Raw genomic sequence first — 17355 nt, 5'->3', positions numbered from 1 at the left:
TTTGATTTAATATAGAAGATATATTTGGATTCATTATTGTCATTTTACTCTAGTATTCATTGTCTTGTTTTGGATTATAGCCACTCTTACAGCAACAATCCATTTAACCACCTTATCATCAACTCCTGAGCCTGTGAATGTCACCACTGTTTTTGAGAAACCTGCCACTAGTAAGTACTATATGTAATTTTCATTTATAAATATTTGTCAAGTACAACAATGTGTGTTGATTTAATACAGAAGTGATATTAGCATTGAGTATTGTTGTATTACAGTGGTAATCATGGTGCTATTTTGAATTACTTACACAGTTACAGCAACAGGTTTAACCCCTGTGTCACCCACTCTTGAACCTGTGAATCTCACCCCTGCACCCACAGCTGAGGATGGACACCGGAGGTCAGCAGCCTTTGCATTAACATACAGTATTTAGAGAAATGTGGCCATTTTGTGATCCAGAAAACAGTCCTTGTAATAATCTGTACATGTGTTTTTACTGACATTAGAAGATAAGTTCTACTGAAAGACTAAATAACTTTTTAACTGCAGTATGTGACCAGGATGATGAATATATTTTAGACTACTGTTTAAATAAGACAGGTCTGTTTATTTATTTATTGTTAATTCATTTGCATTCAAATTTCCTGCTGCAGTCTTTCTGATCACCTAAAGATTTTCGGCATCCGTCTGAGCGTGTTGGTCCTCGTTGTCATGGTGACCTTGTTCATCTGTTTTATGATCAAAAGACACAGTAAGTATATGGTGAACTGATGAAACCAATTTTTGTTATAAATTTCTGGTTATTCTTCAATATTTTGTTTGAATTGAGGACTAGTTTGCATAACGGTCATCGAGCATTGAGAGTCTGTAACTGGTGTTTTTTTTCTGTCTCTCCTTTAGTGCAGACCAGAGTAGAATCATCAGCAACAACAACGGTACAATATGTGGATTAATATATATTTTCACAGAGCAAACTGCATTACACAGTAGAGATGATTTCATTGTAATGTATTTATGTTTACTACAGTTCCATACTGTACATTTATTGTTGTTAGGAAGATACAGTAACCACAATCAGAACTCAACAAAACATGTCTTTGATCACAAAGCTATAATATAGTATTGTAAAGTATTGTTGATGTAATCTAATGTAATAACATCTAGTAAAATTCTGTAATCTGACTGTAAATTGGATGTGTTTTTCTCCTTCAACACAGGCTGAAGAGGAAGTAAGATACGTGAGAAAAACCTCAGACGAGGTAACCCTTAACCATTAAAACCATAACTCATATTACACACTATAAATACACTTAAACACACATGAGTATGCTTTTTATTTTTTTTATTTTACAAACCACACCAGTAATTAAATGAAACAAAATTGAAATGAATCAAAAATGGAAACTTTCATATCTCTCTCTCCTTCTTTACCCAGAGGTCTGATGCAGAGAGTAATGTGGATGGAATATAAAGGGTGAATATTAAGATACCCAAACCCTGTCTGACTCTTTTCACGTAATGTAGTTCAGTATTTTCTGCCGACCATTTTGTTCTCACCAAGTCAAAATGTTGCCCTTTAATTGAGTCTCTTATAAACTTGCATCATGTTTCTTTGCCATTCCTTCCTCATTTTCATTTGTCTTTTGTTCTCCAAATGGTTGAAAAGACGTCTCAGCAGCAAGTTGTTTGTTGTTGTTTTTTCACCCTTGCCATGTATTTGTATCCACCTCTGCATAGCGGCAAAACATCACAAAGAATGTTGTATTGTATATTGGGTTTACTGCGCTTAATTATTTGGTATAAATTTTCATTCTCATTTCTATTTTCGGGGAGTTTATACGCTCTCAATGTATACTAGCCATGTGTTTTAACAATTTTTTTTTTTATGTTTATGCTGTTTTCATTCCTTTAAAAGTGAATTCACATTTAATTTCATGTTTAGAGAAGTCATTATGTCAAATGTAACTGAATAAAAATAAACAACTTGCAGTGCACAGAGGAGTACAAAATAATTAGGGCTGTCAATGTTAATGCGATAATAACGCATCAACGAAAAATCGTTTTAATGCCACTAATTTCTTTAACGCATTAACGCAACTGGTGATTTTTAGGTTGTAGTGGGCTCAGTTTTAAAGCTAGAGTGAAGATATCATCATATGAAACTAGAAAAACCTAATGAATCCATTGGTACCTACCATGTAGCTTGTTGAGAAGGAGGTTAAATATCTCTCACGACTTATGTTAAAATTGGTTGAGGAAAAACTGTCATGGCCATTTTCAAAGGGGTCCCTTGACCTCTGACCTCAAGATATGTGATTGAAAATGGGTTTTATAGGTACCCACGAGTCTCCCCTTTACAGACATGCCCACTTTATGATAATAACATGCAGTGTGGGGCAAGTCATAGTCAAGTCAGCATACTGACAGCTGTTGTTGCCTGTTGAGCTTGAGTTTGCCATGTTATGATTTGAGCATATTGTTAAGTTTTAGTACATGCATTTGCATAAAGCAGCATATTTGTCCACTGCCATGTTGATAAGTGTATTAAATACTTGACAAATCTCCCTTTAAGGTACATTTTGAACAGTAAAACAAATTGTAATTAATTTGTGATTAACTATGGACCATTGTGCGAAATATTTTAATCAAATGACAGCCCTAAAAATAATATAATTTCATTAGTTTTGTGGAACTGCAAACATTTAGAACTTAAAGAGCAACATGTAACGTGGTTTTATCAGTGCATTATAGAGATATGGAAGTGAGGGCGATGCCTTTTAAAACCTTAATTTTATAACTATTGACGAGAGACTCTGTTGCTAGTACTAGTACTACTGTGACTACCTGCAGCACTGGAATGATTTTACTGTGCCACAAGTGGAAGACTTCAAAGTGAAACCAACATAGTGATAATTAAGATTCGAAAAAGTGTACATATCTACATTTACACCCTCAACTTGATAACATGAACCTTATCCTGTTATTCAGACATTTTCATAGCATGTCTATCATATCTATACTAAAATGGGTATATTTGATTTACTGTGATTTGAAGTGTCATCAATAAAAACAATTTGTTTCATGACTATTATAATGTGCCTTCTATCAACATTAGAATTTCCTGCAGCTAATAAGATGGTTCACTCACAACACAACACCAGCAAAGCTCATAGTGTATCTGTACACCATCTCAAAATATTCTCCTTGTATTCTTTTTAATCACCTCATAAACTTACAGCCAGCCATTTAAAACAATTCACGAGAGCTCACCTGCGACCCAGCAGCTCCACCTGCCTGGTGGCCAAGCTGCAGCTACCAAGATTGTCCTGTTTAATTAGTTTAACGTTAACAATCGACTAGGGTGACTACAATATTTACAGCACCGTGGATCAAGTGTCATCGTTACCAAGCTCTTTCGAGCGGTTGAGCCAACAAATCTTAGAGACTGTGAAAGCCTTTAACGAAGAAGGACTGAAAGACGGAGGGACAGATAGACGGACGGAAGGACGGACACCACGTTGTCGCGGGGGTATAAAGATTACTCAAAATGATCGATTATTAAAATAGTTGTTGATTAATTTCCTGTTGATGGATTGATCGTTGCAGCTCTACTTACCAGGTTTTTCAGGAAGTTTATCGACTGTGAATCTTCAGACGCAGATGTCTGCTATATAGGAAGTAAAGTTTCCCGTCGCCGACCAACAGTCCAAACCTCAACATTATTACTACAACATTATATCTCTCAGGATGGTGTGTTATATCACCCTTTGTCCAGGAGAATGGCTCGAATTTTTACCAGAATTATTCTTAACTCGAGATGCCCTTGGGGATTGTTCGTCTCCAGAGATAGCAACTGTTGCACTCGGGATGGATAGACAAATCTTTATTGTCCTTCAAGAACATACTGTTTCCTCCTTTGTTTGCCTCGGAAACTTTGAGAGAGATTAACATATATTCCATAGCCGGGTCTGAAATTAACCATTTCACTGCCTGCCACCGTGGCAGGCAAGTATTTTTTTTGTCTGCCGCTCAGAAATTATATCTGCCACTTATGAAATCTATGCGCTAGATGAAGGAATACAATTTTAGACCTGATGTCGTTCAATGTTTGATATATTTTACACAAAAAACATTATATGCGTGGTAAATTCCAGTTTTTGAATTACGCTGTTGCTTGCTTCCAGCAGATCCTTATCTCTTTGGGGTGGGAGGGTACTGTACATAGTACTGTACTGTACTTTGTTACTGTCATCTATAGTGGTTATTTGCATTAAACATAATTCAAATGATTAGGAAATAAACAATTATTTAAGTATTTTTAAATAAATATTTGTTCTGATTAAAAAAAATTTGGCATCAGTCATTTCAATCATGTTGTTATGATCTTGTTCACCAAAAGCGTGGACTCAATTGCAGGCACAAACACAAGTCTTTTGAAGGTGTAACAAATATATAATTTATTACAATAATATAAAAGGAACTGTGAACAGGGCTGGAGTTCCTGGAGGTAAGGATCCAGGTCGAGGAGGAGCAGCGTGTAGGGGTGAGCAGGCAGGAGAAGGAGCAGTGTGTAGGAGTGAGCAGGCAGGTTGGTATCAGGAAGCAGCCACAGCTGAACAGACCTGAACAGAGGACAAAACAGGGTGAATCCAAAAATCCAAAACACGAGCATGAGCAAGTCAAAAACCAAGATACAAGGGAGCCTGAATACGTCATGTACCACTGTGAGTGACGGAACGATCTGGCGATGACTGGCAGGAAAACCGGGGTAGATATACTGCAGGTGTGTGTGATGATTGGTAAATTGCTGTCAGCTGCTCCAGCAGTGCCTGCCCAGGAGAAGGAGGAGGAGGAAGAAGGCCACGCCTCCCAACACACTGACAGACTAGACAAAACAGGGAAAAACACACAGGAAACAAAAGGGCAGGGAAACAGAGGAAACACAAGGAAAACTAGGCTGCCAAAGATATATCATGACACATGTATTATAAGCTGCTAAGACATAGTGTTAGGAAGTTAAACAGGTCATGATTCCTTCTCTATTGTCTATGATATATTGCTGTGAAAATATCTCCTTCAAACAACTGTATTTATTCAAGTGTCTCACCAAAAAACTACACATCATGAACACATCATGAAAGTTTGAATTTACCTTCGCCCAATAGTCATTTTTACAGAACAGAGCTTGAACATACCATAATGGAACTTAATGGAACCTACATTAACGTTAGTAGCTTCAATATTTAGCCATGCAGGACTGTGCTGCCCACCAGTCATCACAGTTAATTTAACATTTGGTTAATTTAACATTAGGTTAATTAGTTTAACGTTAACAATCGACTAGGGTGACTACAATATTTACAGCACCGTGGATCAAGTGTCATCGTTACCAAGCTCTTTCGAGCGGTTGAGCCAACAAATCTTAGAGACTGTGAAAGCCTTTAACGAAGAAGGACTGAAAGACGGAGGGACATATAGACGGACGGAAGGACGGACACCACGTTGTCGCGGGGGTATAAAGATTACTCAAAATGATCGATTATTAAAATAGTTGTTGATTAATTTCCTGTTGATGGATTGATCGTTGCAGCTCTACTTACCAGGTTTTTCAGGAAGTTTATCGACTGTGAATCTTCAGACGCAGATGTCTGCTATATAGGAAGTAAAGTTTCCCGTCGCCGACCAACAGTCCAAACCTCAACATTATTACTAATAAATTAACAAATTAACATTTATTCAGAGAGGCAGACATATTGACATTTTATTTGACTGTTTATTTTATTTTTATTATTTTAATATATATTTTGTTGGAGAAACCTGAACACCAGGAGAAACCCCTTACTGAAATATGATAGATTGAAGTTTTCTTAATGATGATGGGTGATGGGGGTGAGGGGGCGGTTGAGACAGGAAGGTGAGGTAGATGAGGAGGGAGGTGAAGGGGGGAGGAAGAGGGAGCTACTCTTCTCCAACGTGAGCTCAATTGTCACAGTCGTCTTCTTCTTTTCTCCTTTTTCTCCACCTCCTTTTCTCCCACTACCTCTTCCTGCTGTGCTTCCTGTTTCACCACAGCTTCATGCTCCATCTCTTGCTGTAACACCACAGCTTCATGCTCCATCTCTTGCTGTAACACCACAGCTTCATGCTCCATCTCTTGCTGTAACACCACAGCTTCATGCTCCATCTCTTGCTGTAACACCACAGCTTCATGCTCCATCTCTTGCTGTAACACCACAGCTTCATGCTCCATCTCTTGCTGTAACACCACAGCTTCCTGCTCCATCTCTTGCTGTATCACCACAGCTAGATGAGGAAGGAGGTGAAGGGGGTTGGAGGAGGGAGCTAGTCTTCTCCAACGTGAGATCAATTGTCACAGTCGTCTTCTTTTTCTCCTTCTTCTCCACCTCCTTTTCTCCCAGTACCTCTTCCTGCTGTGCTTCCTGTATCACCACAGCTTCCTGCTCCGTCTCTTCCTGTATCACCACAGCTTCCTGCTCCGTCTCTTCCTGTATCACCACAGCTTCATGCTCCGTGACTTCCTTTTTCGTCTTTTTCAACATTTTGCTTTTCATCTTTTGCAATGTTGTCTCTCGATCCTCAGTCCTCCAACAAGAAAAGACTCCTCTCATCTTCTTCTTCATTTTCAGGCAGATGTCTTCCAGAAGCTTCTTCTCAACCTCCATGTGTTGGACTGTGGTATTCAGTCTCTGTTTGCTTTCCATCAGGTCTTTGTTGACGTCCTGCAACTGACTGACCTTAGTCTTCCAGATCCGTTCCTTGTCCTTCAGGTCCTTGTTGACATTCTCCATCTGTTCAACTTTGTTCTTCAAGGTCTGGTCTTTCTCTGTAAGGACCTTTGTGTACTTGTCCTCCAGAGCCTTGTATTTGGCCTGCCAGGCTTCTTCGCTCTGTCGGAGTACATCTGCCGTCCTCAACAGGTTGGTTCTGGTCTCTGTGAGCTTTAGGTTGAGACTCTCCTTCTCCAGGTTGAGACCAAGGACTACAGCGTCCTTATCATGCTGCTCCTGGTGGAGACCAAGGATTACAGCGTCCTTATCAGACTGCTCTTGCCGGAGACCAAGGATTACAGCGTCCTTATCGCGCCGCTCCTGCTGGAGACCATGGATTACAACGTCCTTATCGGACTGCTCCTGCCGGAGACCATGGATTACAGCGTCCTTATCGCGCTGCTCCTGGCGGAGATCAAGGATTACAGCGTCCTTATCGCGCTGCTCCTGGCGGAGATCAAGGATTACAGCGTCCTTATCGGACTGCTCCTGCCGGAGACCATGGATTACAGCGTCCTTATCGCGCTGCTCCTGGCGGAGATCAAGGATTACAGCGTCCTTATCGCGCTGCTCCTGGCGGAGATCAAGGATTACAGCGTCCTTATCGCGCTGCTCCTGGCGGAGATCAAGGATTACAGCGTCCTTATCGCACTGCTCCTGCCGGAGACCAGGGACTACAGCGTCCTTATCGCGCCGCTCCTGCCGGAGACCATGGATTACAGCGTCCTTATCGATAATTTGCCAAGTCAAACGGTTCACTCTCGTCTGGAGTTGAGTCTGTTGCGTCTCCCAGCCTTGTTGCTTCTCATCAAGGTCCACAGCAAACTTGTTCTCCAGTTCCTTCCGCTGGTCTTCCAACAGTTGTTGGACTTTTCTTTCCCAGCTCATCTGCTCGAAAGAGCTTGGTAACGATGATACTTGATCCATTGAGCTTGAGTTAACCTAATGTTAAATTAACCCAAACGTCAGCAGCTTCCAAAAATTTTGGCTCAGCAAATGATTTCTTTAAAATGTTCCACCTCTATAGGTAAACTTTGAGATGAAACGCAAACTGACACATTAAAGGCATCAAAGCCACTTCTCATGACATCACAATCTGATGTCATCACATTCTCATGTCATCCCATTGTGATGTCATCACATTCTCATGACATCACACTGTGATGACATCACACTGTGATGACATCACATTCTCATGACATCCCATAGTGATGTCATCACATTCTCATGACTAGCTCTCCCCCTCCACTTTTTTTTTCTTTCCGCCATGGCTCATGGTTCTCAACGTGAACCAATTCTCTATTCCCATCCCCAGCGTTTTCCCTGCCTGCCAAAGTGGCGGGTCGCCTGACGATTTTATCCGCCACTGCCAACAATTTACTCGCATTTGGTAGGTGGTGGGTGTTAATTTCAGACCCTGTTCTATAGTGACTGCCAACTGTCTAAAAGGTTACTGAGTGTGTTGTTTTACTCCAGGGAAGATGGTGTCATTAATTGTCTCAACACCTGCATATCCTTCCACTTCTCTGTTTCGGTGTGAATGAAGGTCTTCCCAATCTTCATCTTCATCCTGGGAAATGGGTTCAGTTATCATTGTGAAACCTGCCACAACTGCAAACATATAACAGGGAGTTGCTCTATAAAATAACAATCAACCCTGAAGGGAAACTTTGGCTGTCCACGTTATCGTTCTTTGGACAATTTTATTATTCATGGAGTAAAATGTTTTGGAACTGAAGGGTCAGCAAAGACTAGAGCTGAAAGCATTGAATAACATGTTACAGTATAAACACGGACCGGAGGCATCTAATCGCCTCCGGTCCGTGTTTCTAACTCAAACTGCCAAGATAGCGTCTTCTCCCAAAAATACCCCATAACACTGACATTGACTGTATAATAGAATCTGACTGTCACAGATTATGGTGTGAGCATTACTCCTACGACGCTGTCACCGATTTCCTACTACCGCTGTGAATAATAGTCAAACTTTAAATGAAAAATGCAAAAGAAGCCATACCACCATGCATACACAAATGCGTTCACACACACACACACACACCTGATATGCAGAGATGAGAGAAGAAACGAGAAAGCAGTTGCAGTATCACAAGAGGGGTGTCACAGTGAGATGACATTATCAGCTTAAATCAGCCCCTGCCGACACACCGCCAAGACGGGGTTCTCTGCCATTTATGGCGGCAGTAATTCCTGTGGAGAGTGGTGACAATTATATCTGCTGGATAAGATTACCCACTTGTACGGCTGATAGTCAAGAATAGTCATTATAGCTGTTACACAGTCTCACTTATCAGGGGAAAAAAACATTCAAATCTGTTCACAGAACAATTCAAGCTGCATTAACTATCAAATGTTTTGTTGGGATACTATTATTTTATCTAATGATAAATTAATCTGTGTGGAAGTTTTGGGGTGAAAAGGTCTTTGCTCAAACTTGCTCAAAGAACATAATAGTCCAAATAATTGATGAATTTATGAATAAATGAACAAGTAAAAAAACAGTTGTGGATTTACACCAAAAACAAGCCCTTTCTTTTTGTTTTTATGCATTTTTTCTAGGGCTGTCAATCAATTGAAATATTGATTCGTGATTAATCGCATGATTGTCCTAATTAATCCCAAATTAATCGCACATTTTGTATCTGTTCAAAATGTACCTTAAAGTGAGATTTGTCGAGTATTTAATACTCTTATCAACATTGGAGTGGACAAATGCTTGCTTTATGCAAATGTATGTATGTATATATTTATTATTAGAACTCAATTAACAACACAAAACAATGACAAATATTGTCCAGAAACCCTCACAGGTACTGCATTTAGCATAAAATATATGCTCAAATCATAACAAGGCAATCTCAAGCCCAACAGGCAACAACCGCTGTCAGTGTGCTGACTTGATTATGATATGCCCAAAACTGCATGTGATTATCATAAAGTGGGCATGTCTGTAAAGGGGAGACTCGTGGGTACCCAGAGAACCCATTTTCATTCACATATCTCAATGTCAAAGGTCAAGGGATCCCTTTGAAAATGGCAATTCCAGTTTTTCCTTGCCAAAATTTAACATACATTTTGAGCGTTATTTAGCCTCCTTCACTAGTATGACATGGTTTTCTAGTTTCATATGATACCAGTATCTTCCCTCTACCTTTAAAACTGAGCCCTCTACAACCTAAAAATCACAAGTTGTGTTAATGTGTTAAAGAAATTAGCAGCGTTAAAACGCGTTATTATCACGTTAACTTTGACAGCCCTACATTTTTCCTTTCTATTCTATGTTTAATCAGCTTGTCCTGGTCAGGGTTTAAGCCACAATTGTGGACCAGCAGAGCAAACCAAACATGCTCTACCCCAACAACTTCCTCCAGCTCCCTCCTGGTGAAAGAACCCCAGCATTCTCAAGGAAGCTTAAAGATTCTTATTCCTCCATAATATGCAGGGCGGTGTCTCCTCCCAGCGGGTCGTTTCCGAAACCCCCCAGGAAGAAAGTAGTCGGGGGGGGCAACCTCACTAAGAGCTCAAACAAGCTCAGCTGCTTCCCCTCAATACAAAGGAGCAGCAGCTCAATACAGAGGTCTTCTTGAACCGTTGAACTACTCGCATTATCGCGTAGAGTGAGACCAGCCACCCTGCAGAGAAACCTCATCTCAGCTCCTTTAATCTTCAATCTCATTCTTGCGGTCACTACCCAAAGCTCTCGACCATGGTTGAGAGTCGAAGCAAAAGCTGAGCAGAAAAATGAGAGCTTTGCTTCATAGCTCAGCTCTCTCCTTACCGCCACACTCGCAGATACAAAGCCGGCATTAGCCTTTCGAGTCTTGATCGTCACGTGAAAAAGGGGTGATCTTAGTTTACTAAACATTAAGACTATACAAATTACTGATGTAAAAGATGATCTTTTTTTGCAAAGATTTGACAAGAGAAAATCTTTATTTTTGTTAATTTCACAGTTAAGTTTTTTTTGTTCTTTCTTTTAAAGACCCAATGCACTTCATCTTTCGCAGGCATTTACAACAACATTAAAGTTGGTTGATGTTAAAATGGCATGTCTGATCGATAAACACAAATTAGCACCTCACACCTGAAATTGAAATACAAAATCAATTAACTGATTTTCAGTTTTGAGTAATATTATGTAAATACCAATCACTTCCTATTTGTTGTCTTTCATTTGTCTCACCAACATTACTGCCAGTGCTGCAACTAGCCGTGAATGCGCTGTACAACCTGATGGTAAAAACCCACTGGACGTGTTCAGATAGCGCTATATTGCTACCGTCAGTGTTTGAAGATCACTACAGAACTTCCAGGTGAGTTTTGCCCTTATTCGCATTCTTCAAAAACTTAAGTTATACGAAATTATGATTTTAAGTTAAATAAACATAAACATATGTAACAAATGACCAAAAACTCTTTAGTCATTGCTACTTAAAGTAATTTGTTAATACAACTTATGTCTTTTCTTCTAATTTAATTAATTATACTATTGTGATGTTATTGTTTCAATAAATTGCATTGAGGGGAAGAAAAGAAACAATACATTTAAATTTGCCAATGTATTTTATTAACAAGTAAACTTGTTTGAAATATGAACACAGCATTAACAATATCTGCTATATCCATGTGAATGACTGCATACATATACACAGGCATTAAAACTGTATAAAAGCCTCTAAAACTCCAACTTCAATGGATAAAATGAATGTTGAATGTTAACTATATAATGTACAAGGTAATAGGTAATGGTACGGGGGAGGGGGGTAGATTTCACAACAATGACCCGCTAGCTGTACATTATCCTGCTTATTACTTGGCTACTTACTTAAATCAAAAACACTACAACGTCCGAAGACAGAACTCAGCCATGGCTGCGGTATATTAAACATAGCAACAGTCTGCTATAAAGAAATTGACTATTCAACAAAGCCGTGTAATAAATCAAATGAAGTGAGCACTAATACATCCTGTACTGTAGAACACAAGTAGGTGGATAAGCTGACTCTGCATCTAAGACCTAAACATTATATACAAGCAGAAAAATCATCCTCATAACAATAGACACAAAACAGAATGTAAACATTTGTACTCAAACAGATACAGCTAAACAAAAAAAGGCACAGCTAAAATGTTTTTTATATGGGAGCACCTTATGGATTTTGTTTGTATGTATGTGTGTGTGCGCGCGCGCGTGTGCGTGTGTGTGGCCTCCTTATGAGACCAACATAGCATTTCTTTACATTGCAAGCTGGTTCTTCAAGGTTTGTAACCTTGGTTTTAGTTCACTGTGGCCCAATGTGAGAGGTACCTGTTGGATGAACTGGAATGTGAACTTCATAGACCTGGGGTAGTTGAGATGCAGTGCATATGAAAGTCCAAACAGAAGGCACATCGCTTTAGGAAGGTCTTTAATGTTGTCCATCGCACTTTCTCCCTCAATGATGACCTTCAAAGAGGCTGGACTGAGATGCAGGGAAGATGCAACCGCAGCACCTTCAACCTGGAGGATTCCAATCTCGATGTGGCGGAATGAGTCATCATCAGCGTCCTTCATAAATGATACAGACATAAGAGCGCAATCATGACATGTCTCATTTAATAGCCATCAGTAATGTTAAGCAATGTAGCCTAGTCACAGGAGAGTCAGACACATGAGGGAAGGTGTGAATTGGTTATGACTGCTGGGGTAGATTACACAAACACACAAATCACCCAACTCTGGTCCTTTTAGATACATATAAGAACGTAAGAGGTTACTTACAAAAGCTGCTCTGTAGAAGTCTGTGGGGTTGTCACCAAGGACAATGGGAAGCCCTCTGAGCACCAATGTCCGAACAGCAGTTGGCTCTGTAGTCTTTTGGGGAGCAAAATGACAACACAATACATAGCTAGAATGACAAGACATTAATGGTTATAAGAAAGTAGAGATGCCCTGCCGATTCAGATTTTCTTCCTAAGAACTATAATTGACAGCATTTTTTTCACCACTGCCCCGGAACCATCCAGAAAAATAATTTTAACCGTCCCAAAGTCAGTGTCCACATCAGATATTCTAAATGTTTTCCTTTTCCTTTGTTATTGTCATCTATATTGGTTATTTGCATAAAAATACACAGTTCAAATGATTAGGAAATAAATAAATATTTGCTTTGATTAAAAATAATTCTTGGCATTAGTTTTAATTCTATACTATAAGCTGCTTAGAGAAGTTAAACAGGTCATATTTCTCTCTCTATTATCTATTTTATATTGCTGTAAAAACAAACAAATCGAGCATAGCGTTAGTTCAGGCAGGCCATGAAGTCAAGTGCTGCTCATATGACAGCTGTCAGCGGCCGATCTTAGGCCGGCCAATCGGCTGATGCATCATCTGACAGATCAGCTGATTCCCTTCTAGGCATTCATTGGCAAATTTCATACAGGGCGCCTTATTTAAGCTGCTTCAACCTGGCTACCTGTGCTGCTTCTTCTACAAAGTCGCTCGCAACCCACCTCCACCCCACCACCTCCTTTAATACTGTGTGTGACTAACCAATATCATTCTGTGTTATTGATGTTGGCTCTGTTCTGCACCCGGGGGGGTCTTTGCTGCTGCTCTCCCTGCCTTTGGCTTTCCATGTGTGCACATGGAAGGGCAAGGAGGAGTGCTCTCCTTGCCTCATGCTACCACGTAGGCTCGTGGATCCACGTATACGCGTGGATGGGCAGGGAGGTCCCAGAGCAGAGCCATACCGCCAAATATAATGTATATATTACTGCAATGGAAATAAAGTTTCTTTGACTAAAGTGGTCCTGACTGAACTAGATTTATTCAAGTTTCTCACCAAAAACTACATTTTACAAGATTACATTTGAACACGTGTTGTAAATGTAATCTTGTAATAAAATAGATAATAGAATAGATAATAGAGGGGGTATTATGACCTGTTTAACTAACACCGTGTCCTAGCTGGACGCGACGCAATATAAAACGTGTGTTTTCTATTTAAAAAGTAGGCTACAAATTTAGATAGCAAGTACTACTAACCCATCTTTGAAGTGGTGATGTCCGGTTACATCTCCAGTCTGACATGGAGCTCACAGCTGATATGCAAGTGGTTTGTTTACATTACATAGAACAGAAGTGCATATTTAACGCATTCAGTATGGACAAAGAGCGTCCGATGCTACGCGATAGTTGGATGCTCGCATCCAGTTAGGACACGGTGTAACAAAAAACAGTATGCAAAAGGTAATAAAAGGAGTAAATGTTGAAGTACATGGGATTTACTTTTGTTTGTGGTATTGACTACTAAATTTCTGATATCATGACATCCCTAATTGCCCAACTAATACAGTAGCACTTTCTGTGACATGTCATTACATAAGCTGTGAAAACAATGCATAATGTGTATGTACCAACCTTGGTCTGTTGTAAAAGCTGTGTCAACTGCTGCCCAACGTTCCCGCTCTTGGATCTGAATATTTCGATAGGACGAAAACTGTGCCGATCGATGCTTTCATAGAAGTCCTGCTTGAGGTTCTTGCCCACAATCCTGTTGAACTCCATGACAACCTGAAAAATACAGAGAATGTGCCAGTATTACATTTCAAGAAAAATAATGCTGTGGCTGGGGGCGACAGCGTGAGATGAGAAAATCAAAATTGATCACACTTACAGGAGCACGAAGCGATTCCTGCTCAAGCGGTTTCCTTTGTTGTCCATCTGTATTGTGTTTGCATCTCTACTGCCGTCAGAGCTGAAAAACACCCCTGAATGTCCTTTTTGGATTTTAAATATTCAGTCTTTCAGTCCATTAATTAGCCTCCTTGTTCCATCCCCAACCAACTACAAGTGACCCAATATCCCACTGGCCATACCTTCTCATATGGGCCTTAAAGAATAAATGAGCAATGGAATAAATTAAGAAATGACAAAAGGCTATCCGGAGACATCAAATGACACAAAGATAGATAAGCAAAAACATTTGCATTATACTGTAGATCTCTCTTGAACATACCTGATCCTCAGTAAAAAGAGCAGGCCATCGTTCCACCATCTTGCTTATGGCAGGTTCAGACTCCACCACTTCTTTTCTTCTCAGTACAAACGTCTGGTCCATCTTCTGTTTCACAAGTTGTCCATTTGGTGTTCTCTTTTGCATTTCATCAACCAAGTCTTTGCGGGCACCCTCGAGGGCTGCCTGATCAAATCCCTCTGGAAAGCTGGGCAAGTAGTTGAGTTCGCCCTTCTTTGCCTTCTTGATATTCTTATTAGCTGGTTTTCCTTCTGTTGAATGCCCTCCCCGTTTACCTGCATTTACTGCAACATCAAGGCATCCTGATCTTTGTTCTGTAATTAACCATTTTATATTTTAGACTATTTTTCCACCCACTACAGCGGCTGGTTGAGCCTCGTTCCTGGAGACAGGGGTGCTTACATATTAGTGATGCTGCAACACTTTCGAACTGAGCATTATTTGGGTATGCTGTGTAGCTATACATGCTCTCTGCCAATCTTTCAAGGATCTCGTGTTTCAGCTCTTTTGATACTTTCAGGAGTGTGCCGTCACGAAGACACAGCAGATCTGCTTGCCTAAGTCTATAGTCTACATCAACCGAAACATTTGGGATATCAAATATTTCTGGCCACGGTTTCTGTTGCTCCTGAGATGACGTTGAGAGGATCTCTGTATCCGCTGTACTGGGTGTGTCACTCAAGATTTCATCAGATGTTGGAACAGGTTCCAACTCAAGTACAGGGATGACTTTAACTGTTGGCTTTTCTGGAAGATCTTCAATGTCCATCAGATTGCATAGTTCATAGTTGAATTCAGGATCTTTGTATTGGAGACTGCAGTTGTAATGAAGTCCCAGTGATTCTTTAAGCTTACTTATCAAATCCTCCACTGTAGAAGGCCTCGTATTCAGGATGACCTTTCTTATATCTGCCTCTGTGAGAATGACCCTCAAGGTCATCTTCTGGTGTGCCGTCATCTTGGGAATAAAAATAATAATTAGCTCATTAGAAATAGGCATGTCATCAATAACAGTTTCTGAGCCGTTGCTAGATGGTTGCTAGTGTCACTGAGTGGCTGCTATGGCATCACTTCATAGGATTAATAACTTGGTTGCTTAATTTCATTGCAGTATTTTTCTTGGGAAAAAGTATGAGAATAAAGTTCCAATACATAAATGTTTATGTGACAGAACAATCAAGAAACAGTTTAGCATATCCATGAAAAAAGCTGCAAAATATGACCATTTAGGCCTACATTTAGACTCCATCTGGAGCCACGTTGCTTGGATTGATTGCGGCACGCACACATGTGGCTTTTTAACACAGAATATAACGCTTGAGTGTCACTATTGAATTGTCTACAAATCTGTATGCAGGAAGAGGGAAAACATCATCCAGCTCTTTTAGTTGCACCACACACAGAGAGGGGTTGGTGCTGTCACAGAGTTCGAAGGATCTGAAATGCTCATGATACCATGCAGTCATCGTGTTGCAGACGAACAGGATCTCTGTGTTAATTGCCACAATCTGTTTGATCTGCTTAAATGCAGGGAGACCTGAGCATGAACCAACAGAGAGTATCATATCAGCACAATATTTGATTCCATCAACAAAGACTGATGATGCAACAAGAACGGTTGCAAGCTGAGGGACTCTCTGGCGGAAAACTTGTTGTACATTCTCAGGGTAAGATGTGATCAATGCTGTAGTAACCCTGTCCATTTCAACTGTAGGCTTGAAAAATTAACTTGTGTCTAAATAGTAAGACATCATTTTCTAATGCTTTACAGCCAGTGTTAGTGCTACATTTCTGAAGTTGTGAGCATTACGAATGACCTAATAAAAGAATTTGTGCTTTCCCTCGAAACGCATTGTCCAGACGTCTGTAAGTGGACCAAATGCCTTAATCAGCTGAGGATAATGCTCAATGAAGTGGTGTTTTGGACGTAATCTATGATCAGGGAATGTAGTTTGCAACAGTTCTCTGTGTTCTGACACTTTGCAGTCAAGGAAATGTATTGACTCTTCACACAAAGTTGTGCATCCTGGGTTTTCTGGTGGATCTTCGATAGGTGGACCTTAAGTGCATTCATGGAATTAAATGTGCACAAACAGCCTTGGTGTAAGCAAGGAAAAGGTACTGTTCTGCTGTAACTCCCATGTTCTAGCCTGTAATGTTTTAACAGGTAACCCCTTTTCTCCGTTACAAACTCACAATACTTACATGGCCACTGCATCTTCACATGAACCTGTAACGACAGAACATAAGAACACTTTTAGCTCAGTGTTAGCTCAGTGTTAGCTCAAAATGTAAACTAATAACCAACTTAACTAACTAATGATCTCGTCCTTTGAAAATCAGCTAAGTTTACTGCTATAAATGGAAAAAGAATCACTCATGATGTAATGCTAACGCTAACTGTTAACACCAGTTGAATCAGTAAAGTTACATTAACACATCAAATATAGCTTAGCTAGCGTTAGCCACATGCCAACACGTGTTACAGCTCTGCTACATCGACGGCTTGATATTGACTAACGGCCGACCAT

General features: G+C 40.1%; 1 protein-coding gene and 2 long non-coding RNA genes across 3 annotated transcripts; 2 read left to right on the top strand and 1 right to left on the bottom strand.

Annotated features, from left to right (window-relative positions):
* The first annotated feature begins 80 nt into the window (after positions 1–80).
* LOC141773888 (uncharacterized) lies at positions 81–826 on the top strand. The gene is made up of 3 exons (XR_012595203.1): positions 81–170; positions 312–399; positions 654–826. It is a non-coding gene; the product is annotated as an uncharacterized LOC141773888 (long non-coding RNA).
* A 7165-nt stretch (positions 827–7991) lies between these two features.
* LOC141773879 (uncharacterized) lies at positions 7992–9515 on the top strand. The gene is made up of 2 exons (XR_012595200.1): positions 7992–8178; positions 8265–9515. It is a non-coding gene; the product is annotated as an uncharacterized LOC141773879 (long non-coding RNA).
* Positions 9516–10884: 1369 nt separating this feature from the next.
* LOC141773574 (uncharacterized) lies at positions 10885–16027 on the bottom strand. The gene is made up of 5 exons (XM_074645417.1): positions 14807–16027; positions 14209–14361; positions 12568–12660; positions 12115–12354; positions 10885–10890 (listed from the first exon to the last, which is right to left on the bottom strand). The coding sequence occupies exons 1-5, from the start codon at positions 14948–14950 to the stop codon at positions 10885–10887; spliced, it is 636 nt and encodes a 211-aa protein (XP_074501518.1). The 5' UTR covers positions 14951–16027.
* Between the last annotated feature and the right edge of the window lie 1328 nt (positions 16028–17355).

Source organism: Sebastes fasciatus, chromosome 9, assembly GCF_043250625.1.
Source record: "Sebastes fasciatus isolate fSebFas1 chromosome 9, fSebFas1.pri, whole genome shotgun sequence".
NCBI lineage: Eukaryota > Metazoa > Chordata > Actinopteri > Perciformes > Sebastidae > Sebastes > Sebastes fasciatus.
This window is presented reverse-complemented; position numbering and strand designations above follow the sequence as displayed.

What these genes read in the sequence shown, in the direction of transcription:
- LOC141773574 (XM_074645417.1), bottom strand. Translation starts at nt 14,950, where the DNA reads ATGCAAAAGAGAACACCAAATGGACAACTTGTGAAACAGAAGATGGAC. An exon ending in CTCTTTTTACTGAGGATCAG is followed by an intron (nt 14,362 to 14,806) that starts GTATGTTCAAGA and finishes TGTATTTTTCAG; the next exon opens with GTTGTCATGGAGTTCAACAG. An exon ending in AGCTTTTACAACAGACCAAG is followed by an intron (nt 12,661 to 14,208) that starts GTTGGTACATAC and finishes GCTCCCCAAAAG; the next exon opens with ACTACAGAGCCAACTGCTGT.